Here is a 15,311-nt window from a genome sequence, read left to right as displayed (position 1 = left end):
CCAAACACACATTTTTCGGTTTTCGCAAACAGATTATTTTCCCGGAGGACCTGGAGGACCTTCCTGACATGCTCCACGTGGGAGGACCAGTCCTTGGAAAACACCAGTATGTCATCAAGGTACACTACAAGAAAATTTCCCAGGTACTCTCTCAGAATTTCATTAATAAAATTCTGGAAGACAGCAGGGGCATTACACAACCCAAAGGGCATGACCAGGTATTCGAAATGACCTTCGGGCGTGTTGAACGCAGTCTTCCACTCATCCCCCTCTTTGATGCGGATAAGGTTATACGCCCCCCGTAGATCGAACTTAGAGAACCATTGGGCCCCCTGAACCTGATTAAAAAGATCCGGAATCAAAGGAAGGGGATACTGGTTCCTTACTGTGACCTTATTCAAGTTCCGATAGTCAATGCACGGCCTAAGACCACCATCCTTCTTCCCCACGAAGAAGAAGCCAGCACCTACAGGAGAAGTCGAGGGGCGAATTAAACCCTTGGCCAGGCATTCTTGGATATACTCCCTCATGGCTACACGTTCAGGACATGAAAGATTAAATATCCTACCCTTAGGAAGCTTAGCACCTGGTACCAAATCGATGGCTCAATCGTAATCTCTATGAGGGGGCAACACCTCGGAGACCTCCTTAGAAAAAACATCAGCGAAGTCCTGAACAAACTCAGGTAGCGTGTTTACCTCCTCATGGGGAGAAATAGAGTTAACCGAAAGACCTGACGTCAGGCATTCACTACCCCATTTGGTGAGATCCCCAGTATTCCAATCAAACGTGGGATTATGCAGCTGCAACCAGGGAAGACCTAATACCAGATCAGACGATAATCCCTGCATCACCAGTACAGAGCACTGCTCCAAATGCATGGAGCCAACAAGGAGTTCAAAAACAGGAGTATACTGCGTAAAATAACCATTAGCAAGAGGAGTGGAGTCGATACCCACTACCGGGACAGGATAAGGCAAATCAATAAAAGGCATTTTTAGAGACATAGCAAATTCCACAGACATGATATTAGCAGATGAGCCAGAATCCACGAAGGCACTGCCAGTGGCAGACCGGCCAGCAAACGAGACCTGAAAGGGAAGCAAAATTTTATTGCGTTTCATATTAACGGGAAATACCTGTGCGCCCAAGTGACCTCCCCGATGATCACTTAGGCGCGGAAGTTTTCCGGCTGCTTATTCTTGCGCCTGGGACAGGTGTTCAGTTGATGCTTGTCATCCCCACAATAGAAGCAGAGACCATTCTTCCTGCGGAACTCTCTACGTTGTCGAGGGGACATGGAGGCCCCGAGTTGCATAGGTACCTCCGAGTCTTCCGTGGAAGAGCGAGGAGACGGGACCTCGGGGGGGATCGCAGGGAAGTCAGAGGGGAAAACACTGAAACGTTCAAGCTGACGTTCCCTTTGATCATGCCGTGGTCACGGACTGTGGTGATCAAAGCGTTAAACAGATGGGGTCAGAGTTTCTTTTCGATACCAGCTGTATTCGGCAGACATCTCTAAGTACAGGAGCTGTTAATAACAACTCATTGGAGCGCTCATAAGCCTTTTCTACATTGACACCAAAAGACGTCGCTGTAGACTAAAGGCCCTAATGCACGGCCAATTTTGGCCGATGCAACGCGTGCCAATCAGTGAGACAGTTCGTTGATCGGCGCTCGTTTGCTCATGTCACAAGGAGCTATGTCTGGAGACGAGTGGTCGTTACTCCGATTGCTCGTCCCCATACATTATGATGATGTCGGCAGCACGTCCCCCTATTTACACAGGGAGATGTGCTGCCTACAACGATAATATTTCAGTCTTTTAAAATGATACAATCAGCAGATGAACGAGTGTTTGCGCGTTCATCTGCTCATCGCTGCCTTATTTACACAGGGCAATTCTATATGCGCTTGTCTGCCTAATAATTGCCCAGTGTAAAACCCCTTTAAGGACCTGCACCGCCTCCCGTCAAAAGACCATGGTTGGGAAAGGGTTAAAATTGGTCCCCAACTAACCTCGTAATGTCGACATTGTGAGCTGATGTTTTTGTTGTCAATGGGCAAAAACTCCCTTCTCGAAGGTCAAAATAGATATAAAATTTCGTCCTAGAGCATCCGCCTGCCTAGATTCCATTTAATTGGCCCCGTTCCTGTGTATTCTTTGTTTTAAATATTTTTTATCTTTCACTTAAAAATCTCGGAGACTTCTATAGTACAGCATTTCACATCTTTACAACAGGCCCTTCAGACCGTGTCCCTTTCTGGTGGTGAAAACGCCTTTCCTCTAATCATGAGACGACCTTGTGCTGTCTGTACAATCTGGGATTGAAATATTCATCTTATAATGTCACATTTTCTTTAAAATAGAGATCACTGAATTCACTATTAAAACTTGGGTCATTTGAACATCAAACCCTAAAGTCTGACTAAGAACAACATATTAGAAGGAATTGTCTGTGCCAGGACGGTAATGACCTGCTCACTTCTAGGGGAAGAATGGTTGAAACTGTTCTGTATTTCCCTTTGAGTTAAGTCCAAAATATAAAGCATGGAAGGCCGTTATAGGAAGAATTCATCGATGGTTGTAAAGTACCATTGACATGGTCTTGTTAGTAAATGTGGACAAACCTTTTTGACCAATCTTTATCCTTGTTTAGAAGTAGGTCGCACTCGTTAGGAACGCCGAGGAGGGAACGCACCTTCTGGTTTTAAACTTTTTATTGAATCACAATGAACAATAGAGCTTTTTCTATCTTCGTGGGAGCAGGCAGAATATAACTGAGGTTGGGGACGTCGATCCCGCTGGAGTCCCCCTGAGAGAGGTTGTGCCTAACCCCACATCACCCAAGCACTAGGGTACAATACGCCTCCAGTGGTCACAGTGGGAGATACACACTACCGCTGGAATAACCCAAGGGTAAAAGCCAAGCTTCCGGCCCCTGGCTGCGGCATGGCAGTCATTGGGGCTAACTGCTGCCTTCTGGCACCACCGTGGGACCTTGCGATGCTAACCGCTACCTTTCACGGTAACCTCTCCAGCCCTCAACTGGTGGCTCAACGGGTGAGGCATGCCTAGGACGCAACCAATTGCAGGGCAGGTGATGAGTGAGAATTGTTCTATATGTCCATGCACAAGTCCAATGCAATTTCTATCACTCTACCTTATTTCCAACCAAGTGGGTACAAGAACACCAGAGGCATCTGAATATCGCAAAAGATGGACTGGAGAAAGTCGTGTTGACGGAAAAATCACCCACTGCAAACTTTGAGAAGTGATCGTTGCATACTAGAGCATACTTGTGACCAGAGGTGACTTCCTGTAATTCCAACGGTTCCCCCATTTTGACGGACATTGTCTCCTCTAACTATTCCTTCGCCTTGTACACCTCGCAAGTTGCGCATTCTTCATAGGCGCCTCTGGTCACCTGTTCCAGCCCATGGAGTAGAAATGGTCACGGATCAATTGTACGATCTTATCCACTGCGAAGTGGCCTCCCTTCTCATGCATCCATTTGCACACCAGTTCTACGTTGTTTTTTGGCAACACCAATTGCCACAACTACCGATGTTCTTGAGGAGCCCACACCCGCCGATACAATATTTTGTCTCTGAGTTCCAACCACTCCAACTGATGGGCCAATGTCCTTGCTCAAGGTGTCAGTTGGGTTCTTTCCGCCGATGTCGGCCTCTTCCCTTTGAGAACCCATTCGACCGCCTTGCGGACATCTTCATCTTGTTGACGTTTTTCCAATTCGGTTCGGTCATACAACTCAGTCATTGTGCTGGTCACCTGGAATACTGTACTAGTCTTCCTTCCCCTTGACTCCGGATGGGCCACTGACAATGGCAAAATTTCCACTTCCCCTTTTTCGTCGTCAATCTCTCTGCTGGGGGTTTCACAAGGTTGACGTGAGAGCGCATCTGCACTCGTATGATTCCTACCAGTTTTGTAGTGGATGGTGTAATTGTACCGGGCCAATCGGACCACCCACCGTTGTTCTATTGCCCCCAGTGTTGCGGTACTGAGGTAGGCCAGGGTGTAAAAGTGATTACAGTCTCAGTGTCAACAGTCAGTGCCGCAGCCTCGCAATTAGTCTTATTAAAGCATCTGTAAGATGCCCACATGTAAGGGTATCTTCACATTGGTGTTGAAGAGGACCTGTCACTAGCTCATATAAGTTGAACTGGTCAACTGACCTGGATAGTGCTGTCTTCCTGAATCCAGCGGTTTTTCTTATTTTTTCTGGACCCCCTCGTTCCAGAGATATGGCCCCCTGTTGTGTTCCCTATATGCTAATTTGCTGTAGTTAGAGCTAGCTTCCCTGCCACTGATGCTAACCAATCAGTGCGAGGCAGCTTGATGGTAGTTTACGATCAGAAAGGGCTAACATATACTTTCTTGAATTAAAGTGATAGCATATCCTTTAAGATTCATCATCAGGGGCTCCTTCGACTTTTGATGACAAGAATAGCAAAGCATGCAGTGCTTTTCCTACTGTCAAAATGAGGGAAAATCTCAACAGACCCCCTGGGGAGCGCCGGTGGCTATTTCGATCTGTAGTAATAGGGAGGGATCCAGCGCAGCTTCATTTCCATGGCGCCAGTGTGAACATAAGAGGCCTATCCTGGAGACATGTTCCCCTTTAACTGTAAATCTATGAAGTTATCAACCTCAGAATCCACTAAATTATACAGTGAAGCATCACATTTCTCTGCTTAAAAAGTAGCATCAGCCCAATTATGGTGGAAGTAATTCAAGCAGGACAAAGTCCCTCAGCCGGCGAGGCAGGGTGGCTCTATCTCACAGCGCTGCAGAAAACAGCTCAGATTGAACTGGGAGTAAAGAGGATTTCATTGAAATGAGACAGAATAAATTACTGTAAGCTAGTTGGGGTTGCCCAGGACACCGACAGAGGAGATTTAATACTTGCCGGATGTCTGCCTTAACTTGCACGCTACGAAATATCAATTCATTATTTTATTTTTTTATGTTAAGACTCCATGAGGTATTTTTTGCAGGACAAAAAACTAATGGAAAGGAAAATAAGTAGTTGCTCTACCAGGGATTAGAAGCGTTTTATGAAACTCTTGTAGGAAACCCAGAATAACAATGCTTCTCAGGTCACAAGCCCATGTCCTGAAGCCTCCTATAGAAGGGGAAAAACGGACAAGTGCGGTCATGTAGTAATGACAGACAATCCTCTGTGTACCGGCTATATAACAAATAAATTCATGTGTCCTGCAATGGATAATATGGTGCTGCTTGTAGAATGGAGTGTAGGAGGTCTGGCAATTCATTTTCTGTGGCTGGCTCTATGTGGGCACTGGCAGTATTATGTGATCACTGTGGCTGGTTCTGTTATGTGATCACTGTGGCTGGTTGTGTTATGTGATCACTGTGGCTGGTTGTGTTATGTGGACACTGGCTGGTTCTGTTATGTGGACACTGTGGCTGGTTGTGTTATGTGGACACTGGCTGGTTCTGTTATGTGGACACTGGCTGGTTCTGTTATGTGGACACTGGCTGGTTCTGTTGTGTGGACACTGGCTGGTTCTGTTACGTGGACATTGGCTGGTTCTGTTATGTGGACACTGGCTGGTTCTGTTATGTGGACACTGGCTGGTTCTGTTATGTGGACACTGTGGCGAGTTCGGCCAAAACGAGTTCGGCCGAACCCGGTGAAGTTCGGTTCGATTGTCCGGGTTCGCTCATCTCAAAGACACTCCATTTGGATGTTTGGAAACAGAAAAGCACGTGGTGCTTTTCTGTTTACATTCATCCTTTTGACAGCTGGTGCGCTGTTTCAGTCGGTTCGCACGGAAGTGCTTCCGTGCGACCTGCGTGGTTTTCACGCACCCATTGACTTCAATGGGTGCGTGATGCGCAAAATACGCGGAGATATTGAACCTGTCGCATTTTGTACGCAGCGAACAAACGCTGCGCACAAATCACGCACTGTTTGAACTGCCCCATTGACTTCTATAGGGCTGTGCGTGGCGCGCGGAAAATACGCGGCCTGCACGCACGAAAAGCACGCTCGTGTGAATCCCCCCTTATGTGGAAACTGTGGCTGGTTCTGTTTTGTGGACACTGTGGCTGGCTCTGTCATGTGGACACTGGCTGGTTCTGTTATGTGGAAACTGTGGCTGGTTCTGTTATGTGGACACTGTGGCTGGCTCTGTTATGTGGACACTGAATGGCTCTGTCATGTGGACACAGTGGCTGGTTCTGTTATGTGGACACTGTGGCTGGTTCTGTTATGTGGACACTGTGGCTGGTTCTGTTATGCGGACACAGTGGCTGGTTCTGTTATGTGGACACTGTGGTTGGTTCTGTTATGTGGACACTGTGGCTGGCTCTGTCATGTGGACACAGTGGCTGTTCTGTTATGTGGACAATGTAGGGACAATGTAGCTGGTTCTGTAATGTGGACACTGGTTGGTTCTGTTACGTGGACACTGTGGCTGGCTCTGTTATGTGGACACTGTGGCTGGTTCTGTTATGTGGACACTGTAGCTGGTTCTGTTATGTGGACACTGGCTGGTTCTGTTACGTGGACACTGTGGCTGGCTTTGTTATGTGGACACTGTGGCTGGCTCTGTTATGTGGACACTGTGGCTGGCTCTGTTATGTGGACACTGTGGCTGGTTCTGTTATGTGGACACTGTGGCTGGTTCTGTTACGTGGACTCTGTGGCTGGCTCTGTTATGTGGACACTGTGGCTGTTCTGTTATGTGGACACTGTGGCTGGTTCTGTTACGTGGACACTGTGACTGGCTCTGTTATGTGGACACTGTGGGTGGTTCTGTTATGTGGACACTGTGGCTGGTTCTGTTATGTGGACACTGTAGCTGGTTCTGTTATGTGGACACTGTGGCCGGTTCTGTTATGTGGACACTGTGGCTGGTTCTGTTATGTGGACACTGTGGCTGGCTCTGTTATGTGGACACTGTGGCTGGTTCTGTTATGTGGACACTGTGGCTGGTTCTGTTACGTGGACTCTGTGGCTGGCTCTGTTATGTGGACACTGTGGCTGTTCTGTTATGTGGACACTGTGGCTGGTTCTGTTACGTGGACACTGTGACTGGCTCTGTTATGTGGACACTGTGGCTGGTTCTGTTATGTGGACACTGTGGCTGGTTCTGTTATGTGGACACTGTAGCTGGTTCTGTTATGTGGACACTGTGGCCGGTTCTGTTATGTGGACACTGTGGCTGGTTCTGTTATGTGGACACTGTGGCTGGCTCTGTTATGTGGACACTGTGGCTGGTTCTGTTATGTGGACGCTGTGGCTGGTTCTGTTATGTGGACGCTGTGGCTGGTTCTACTATGCTGTTTCATCTCTCTGACCTACAGCAGCCCGACGGAGGCCAAAAGGACACTCTTTTATCTCCGTCAGGTTAATGAAGCTCTATGGACACATTTAGCGCGTACATCATGAGTTTTCCAGACAAACGTGCTAAGCGTAACACCAAGATGCGATGTTAACTAGGCCCTAATCCCAGTGTTACTTTATGACGTAATGACATTACCATGAGAAATGTCTCATCATAAGCTAATAATACAATAAGTGCTGCCTCTACTTTCAACCATTAGGCCTCATGCACACGGCCGTGCAGGTTCCAAGGCTTATTGCCAATATTTACCATTTTTAGAAAAGACTTAATGTCATGTTCTAAGTTACAGGAAGGATTTTTGGGTGAAATTATAGTTCAATTTTCGACAAAGGAAGAGGTTAATTGCATACATACATGTAATATACCAATCAGGGACTTGACAGAGCCAATCTCAGTGAGAATAAAAAAATCTGATTTCCTCTATTCTTTCTCTCTCGCACACACGCTGTAATGATATTCATAATTCAGCTGAGTAGCTTGACAGTAATTAGATCAAAACAATGCTGTAAGTAAAATTTGGATGTTCCCTAATTCATCCCCTCAATCAGGGATTTATAGACTGGCTAATACACCACCACATCCCCCTGCTGCCACCATCTGGACAGTACAGGGAATTACACAGTTATTTTACACATACATAGAGCACCACTCAGTGGACAAAATACAAGTGTCTGCAGAGCCAGAAAACAACCATTGATTATTTCGTTTCCAGCATAATTAATCCAGATAATGAACAGTAAGTAGCAAATAAAGAAACATCAATAATATTCCTAGAAGGCAGCAACAATTAACATTGCTATTAACAAGCCATTCCTGCTAAAATAGAAACAAATCACCTATATAAGCCCCGTGTTGTGGCCCCCGAGATCTCTGAATATAATAATGTATAATAATATAATGGAATAGCATTTTTTGCTTTAGGAAGACATGTACAGAATCTAGTGAAGGGGTTTCTGGGTTTCTGTTCTTTACCATCTTTAAGATTTCTGCTTGTTGTCAGTGAATTAAAGCATTTCTGTTTATATTCAGAGACTGAAAATCTGTGCAGACCTAATACTTCTCATGACTGAGAGTTTACAACAACTTTATCCAGTGATCCTATGTGAGCTTAAAGCTCTGTTCACACTTTGTTTTTGCTTTCTGTTGGGAGCATTTCTCGACGTATATCTCTAATGGAAGGCTGTGACTGTATAGGCATATAATGGAATACGTCATCAATAGGCTCTCATTGTAAAAAAATAAACGCTGCACAATATAAGTTTTTTACTGTATATTTATTTATTTATAGGAAACTGCAGCAGACTACGCGTTCCTGTACAGTGATAAAAAGGTATGCCAACACAGAAGCTTTCCTAGTGCATACGCCAAACATAATTTAAAAACGACCAAAAGGAGGAGGGAGTGTGGGAAATTATGAAAGATTTTCTATGAAGCCCCACTACTGTGACATCACTACATATTATATCACTACTGTGACATAACTGTGCATATTATACCACTACTGTGACATCACTACATATTATACCAGTACTGTGACATCACTGCATATTATACTACTACTGTGACATCACTGTGCATATTATGTGCATATTATACTACTACTGTGACATCACTGTGCATATTATGTGCATATTATACTACTACTGTGACATCACTGTGCATATTATGTGCATATTATACTACTACTGTGACATCACTGTGCATATTATGTGCATATTATACTACTACTGTGACATCACTGTGCATATTATGTGCATATTATACTACTACTGTGACATCACTGTGCATATTATGTGCATATTATACTACTACTGTGACATCACTGTGCATATTATGTGCATATTATACTACTACTGTGACATCACTGTGCATATTATATCACTACTGTGACAAAATTGTACATATTATATCACTACTGTGACATCACTGTGCATATTATACTACTACTGTGACATCACTGTGTATATTATACTGCAAACAAAAAAATGGCGACAGCACACTGCGAACACTAGTGCCACCTAAGCTAATGCTGGTTCCTACTATCCCCAAGTATATGTAGGCTTAGTCCCAGTTCTGGGTGTATGTGCAGCGTAGGTTCCCACCTCATAGTGTCATGGCAGATGGGCTCACACAATTTGATCAAAATGTGCGCTACGAACTTCCCTATTGTAAGTAGATTTAGCAGTAATGCATATTTATTTATATTTAGTGGCTTAGGTGGCATTAGTGTTCGCAGAGTGCTGTGGCCATTTTCTTGTGTGCTGTATAAATTTGCGTTCTTGCACCTGTATACAAATTTTTTTACATTTTGTTGGAATGTGCTGTTCAAACTTTTGTGTTGTTTATGTGCATATCATACAAATACTGTCACATCATTGTGCATATTACACCACTACTGTAACATCACTGCATATTATACCACTACTGTAACATCACTGCATATTATACCACTAGTGTAACATCACTGCATATTATACCACTACTGTAACATCACTGCACATTATACCCATACTGTGACATCATTGTGCATATTATACCCCTACTGTGACACCACTGTGTGCATTATACCACTACTTATACCACTGTGCACATGGTTCCTGTACTGCAACTTCGTTGAGTTAATTATCCATTTACTGTGAATATTATTTGTATGCTGTGACATCACTGTGTATATTATTTGTATGCTGTGACATCACTGTGTGCATTATCCCCGTACTGTGACATCACTGGGTGCATTTTCCCTGTACTGTGATATCACTAACCAATAGTTTTCGTGCCATACACATGACAAGATCATCATTATCTATATCTATAGCTGTTTAGCAATCTTGGTATTCAATCTTGGTAGATATTAGATGAAATCATTGCTATTGTCCTGGTGGATCATAATGGCTGACGGGCCTCATTATATTCCCTATCCTGTTACATGACCATTAATCAGCGATGTCATGACACGCACACTATTGTCCTTCTCGTCGTTTTCTCATTCATAGCAAACACAATCCTTCTATTGTGTTTCGAAGACATCACATCTTATCTTACAGGTCCCTCAGGCTCAGACCTAGTTAAAACTTGTTTGTCAACTTGTATGAGGTTTGAAAAAATATCACTTCTCACACTCCTGCCCCCTATAGTCAGCAAATGTAAAATCTAATGTCTTTTTTTAGCTGTTTTGTTTTCATTTTGTTTTTTCCACTTATTTTTTTGAATTTATATTTATTTATTTATATTTATATACTGTGCAGTGACAGACAAATCTGTTGTTACCTGGAAACCATCAGCAAGCAGGTTAAAATGTCTGTTCACTTTTGAAAAAACATTTCACGGTGTCTATATAGGGGTATTACAGTTTCAGCAAATAAAGCTTATTTATTGTATGATGAAAAGTTCTACAATTCTCCAATATACTTTCTGTATCAATTCCTCGCAGCTTTCAAGATCTCTGCTTGCAGTCATTGAATGTGATCATTCATTGCTTACAGGTGCATGGCTCATACATTTTTTTCATCTCTTGGATTTAAGCAATAAAGGTTCTCATTCAATGCAAGAAGAGATCTTGGAAACCATATAGAAATGATACTGAATGTATAACAGAAAATTGTTTAACTTTTCATTGTACAGTGATTTGCTAAAACTGTAATACCCCTTTAAGGAAGTCCATTCAGTGACAAATTCTCTTTAGTATTATTCTCCACTTTGTCTGCTTCATTCCCAGATGAAGTAAACTACCTGGATACATATATAGGTATATCCATACTTATGTGGACTTTTCGTCACTATATTCACTATGCAAGACATATCTAAGGGAGCTCAGGGTAGTTTACTTCAACCGTGTGGGTGGAAGCAGCCAAAAGTGGAGAGCCCCTTTAAGACAATTTACCATAATCATTTTACATTGTCATTGCCAATAAAATGGTTATTTCTATATAAGTAGTCATCATCTATGCACAGGGGAGAAAAAGTCTGATCCCTGGGGGCCTCACCTCTGGAATCCCCATGATCACTAGGACGTGGGACCTAAGACCCTCGTTCCTCCTCACTGCATGGCCACAGTGAGCAGGAGTTTAAATGGAACGGTGGTCAAGCATCTGCACGTCTATGGGATAGCGCTTGACCATCTCCATTAATCCCATAGACATTGAATAGAGCGGTAGGGCGCAAGCGATCATGCAGTGACGAGAAACGGAGGTCTTGGTGCCCCGTTCTAGTGATCGTGAGGGTCCCAGAGGTGGGGCCCCCAGCGATGAGATATATACCCATCCTGTGCATAGTTAAAAATGTCTATCCTGGGACAACCCCTTTAATATTAAATCTGTGATTCATGAGAAGTGTTTGATCGGGTATCTTGTTTCTGCACGTATGCTCCGGGATTTTCCTCTTATGCATGTTGCTTTCCAGCAACAATTAACAGAGGTGTCAGCTCCGGGAGAAACACGAGGCGACCCCATGGAAACCAAACACATTGCCTGTAACTGGATGCTCTACAGAGACGCCTTATGAGGACGCTCGCATTATACATAGCCATGAAAGGGGGAATTCAACAGCCTTGTATATTATAGTATATCATTATAGTATAATATGCTGCAATAATTAACTTGTATTGTTCCTGAACTACAGCCTGTATTTTAGTCCAGAACTGCATTCACAATTCTGCAGGCTTCAGAGCTGCAATCTTTCAGCATTCCCTGCTGGATCAGTATCTATTAATATGTATACTGGGAAATGGCCCCTTTACCTCATCTGATGTAGGGAAAAAATGTAACTGTTCCTCAGCATTGTAGGAGCTCAGCTAAGCTGTTAGGGGTGTGTCTGTCGACAAGCTTGTTGACAGTTCCCAATAGCAACCAGCGGAATTGTGAGTGCAGCTATTTAGGAGGCTGTATGGATGCAAGCTGTAACTCAGGATCAGTACAAGATTAGAAAAAGAAAAACAAGTCAACGCTCAGGTAAATATAGACAAAACCAACCATATTACACTAGACATTTGTGCATGAGTCCTGCAACTGTACCTTCACCCTGGCTGTTCGGAACTCCTTTGCTGACAGTCCTACTCAGTACTTCTTTTAATCCCATACAAATACTTACTGAGATTCTTTGTCCTTTAAGTCAGTCACCAAGTATGTCGTAGCAAAGGACCCACTGCCCAGCTTCTGGTGTATAGCATATCGCTTCATTATATGAGATCCAGGTGAGAACCCACTTTGGCACATGACTGTTGTCCTGTCTTTGTCCACAGTTAAATCCATCTGTGAAATATAAAACAAGGACACTTGAAGGACTGAATTATGATTGGAACAGAGCTGGGATCCCGCACTCCTTTGGTGCTACTTGGAAATTATTATTTCTTGTAATCTCCATTACAGGCTCCAGACAGGACACCAATAAATCACTATTACATGATGGAGATTCTGAGTAATGGATAATTCCAAGCCACGCCGAAGCAGGGGCAGACAAGGGATGTTACCAGATACATTGAGTGCCCCATAACATAGCCAACCATAATCAGGGTACTCATAATAGATCCCTGCAAAACTGCTTTCTGTATCATCCTTATAACAGTGCCAGCCAGTAGCCAAAGCACCTCCTGCCACAGTGCCCAATAACAGCGCAATAGCAGTGCCCCATTAAGTATCAGCCACAGAGCACCCATGTAGTGCCAGCCACATAGCCCCAAATAGTGCCAGCCACAGAGCTCCCATTTAGGGCCATCCACAGACAGCTCATATATCATCTCCTTTTCAGTGCCAATGGGTGCTGCAGAAGTTTCTGTGATCTATTCATTCTGCAGGGGCAGAAGCTTCACATCTCAAATCGACCAGGCAGCAGGATTTACGGTCTCACTAAATTTGGGAAGCTTGTCGTCCTTGAAGGGGTTAAACTGTAACACCCCCCCCCCCTCCCCTCCTTCTGTATGCATTTGTTATAGAGCGATGCGGTCCCTTTGCTTTGGGAATCAGAGCAATATTGATGGTTTCTTCTGACACGTCTCTACACTTGACTGGCCTAAGTAGAGTCCTGTGCTAATTGACCATGTTAACCTATTATTCCCCTTTCCCTTCCCATAAAGACACGTGACAACCGAGGTTGGATGTGAAATGGCCACAGCAGCCGTTTATTAATTGACATTATTTTTTAATGCAATTTAATCCGAAACATTCGGATAACTCCTTTAGGAATTCGACCAGAGAATTCCTACTATAATTCACATGACCCAACATGGGTCAGAATCATAAATAACAATCAACATTATTAACCCTTAACAGAGCAGGGGAAGTCCTTGAAGCCCTTTTAACACCGGACTTCCTTTAAGTTAGCCATCTGCAAACCACCACCAACTCTTTACCTCCAGCCGTAAACCAGCTCGGAGGCACCGCTCACCTCTGCAGATGGCTCCAACCACCAGAAGACCACTTCAAAGGGATAACACCCGATGAAGTCTTCAAATGATATACCTTCCACCAGAAGACCACTTCAAAGGGGTAACACAGTATGAAGTCTTCAAATGATCTACCGTTTTGGGGGACGCATACCCCCGATGCGACCCCCCCACCATTTTGTACTGACCAACCTCAAGGACTCCCCCCGCCACAGCGAAACAGGCCTTGACCACCTTAAGCCTGTGAGTCCCTCCAAACCACCACCGCCCTCTCAATTCCGTCTGCTAAGGCCAGGATCAATTCCAACCTCGGTCAAATGTACCCCCTCACCCCTACAATAATTCCCGACTCCTGACTCCAGGTCCATATGACGAACCCAAATGCCCCCGTTCTTGGCAACAAAACGTGACACCGCCCGGTTTACCTTACTGCGGGCTTTGTTCACCTTCTCGGCTGATCTCGTTAAACGCCAAATCTTCCTTGGACCACACAATCACTAGGTGAGGATAAGATGCCCATAAACACAATAAATTGTGCTTAATCCCCCGCACCAACTCCCGAACCGGGCGCACCCCCAGACATCCCCCAGTGCCCAAAGATTGTCCCAAAAGCCCCCCCTACACAAGGGCGATGATCTAAAAAGAAAACAAGCACCTCATATGAAAATAATCAAAACACCATTACCCACACCCAACAAATGAGGGCGCACGTAAGACCGAAACCTATCGGACTCCCATCGGCTACTGCGACGAACGCCCTCATCCTTCAACCCCCAACGCCCCGCTTCAGTAGCAGCGCAGATCCTGAACGATTGGGACGGGTAATACCCCTGCCCCACGCCAACCTCAGCCAAGCATTTTTAACATCTAGCACCAAATTGATACTCGGACAAAATCAAGCCATTCTCATGACGGAGTAATGGCGACTCCGGCACCCCACCGCATGGCTGAAAGCAACCATAAACACAACCGGACACATCGCCGACCCCGGAAGGGCAAAACACTACCAACCCACTTGATCAGTCTTGGACCGCCGCAAAACAACTCTAGTCTATCCCCCCACAGACCCACATCTGGATCACATCTTGGACACCTCCTGGAAACATCCTGGAAACCCCGTGATTTAAATCAAAACGCCCCACCAGCAACAAACTACTCACTTTAGCCAGGGAAAAACTTTTTAGATATGCTTTACCTCGAGTTAGCCATCTGCAACCACCACCAACACATTACCTCCAGCCGTGAACCAGCTCGGAGGCACCGCTCACCTCTGCAGATGGCTCCAACCACCAGAAGACCACTTCAAAGGGATAATACCCTATGAAGTCTTCAAACCATGTACCTTTTTTGGGGGACTCATACCCCCGATGCGACCCCCCCCCACCACCTCCCCAACATCCCCCCAACCAGTACAACCATGCTACCAACCTCTCCTTTTCCGTGCTGATGTTACCCAAACTCTTACCCGCTCCTCCCACTGCTGCCAACAATCCGAACAAGTGCTACAAGTCACACTAGCCAGCGACCGCCCAAT

At 44.8% G+C, this 15,311-nt stretch overlaps 1 protein-coding gene across 1 annotated transcript in view; it reads right to left on the bottom strand.

Annotated features, from left to right (window-relative positions):
* Positions 1 to 12,647, bottom strand: part of LOC142660508 (serine/threonine-protein kinase Nek11-like) — a 158,654-nt gene extending 146,007 nt beyond the window's left edge. Inside the window, exon 1 of the mRNA XM_075837130.1 lies at positions 12,487 to 12,647. Within this exon, the coding sequence (XP_075693245.1) occupies positions 12,487 to 12,647 (161 nt within the window). The remainder of the gene's footprint in view (positions 1 to 12,486) is intronic.
* Positions 12,648 to 15,311: the final 2,664 nt, after the last annotated feature.

The sequence above is a fragment of the Rhinoderma darwinii genome, chromosome 9 (assembly GCF_050947455.1).
Source record: "Rhinoderma darwinii isolate aRhiDar2 chromosome 9, aRhiDar2.hap1, whole genome shotgun sequence".
Classification (NCBI taxonomy): Eukaryota; Metazoa; Chordata; class Amphibia; order Anura; family Rhinodermatidae; genus Rhinoderma; species Rhinoderma darwinii.
This window is presented reverse-complemented; position numbering and strand designations above follow the sequence as displayed.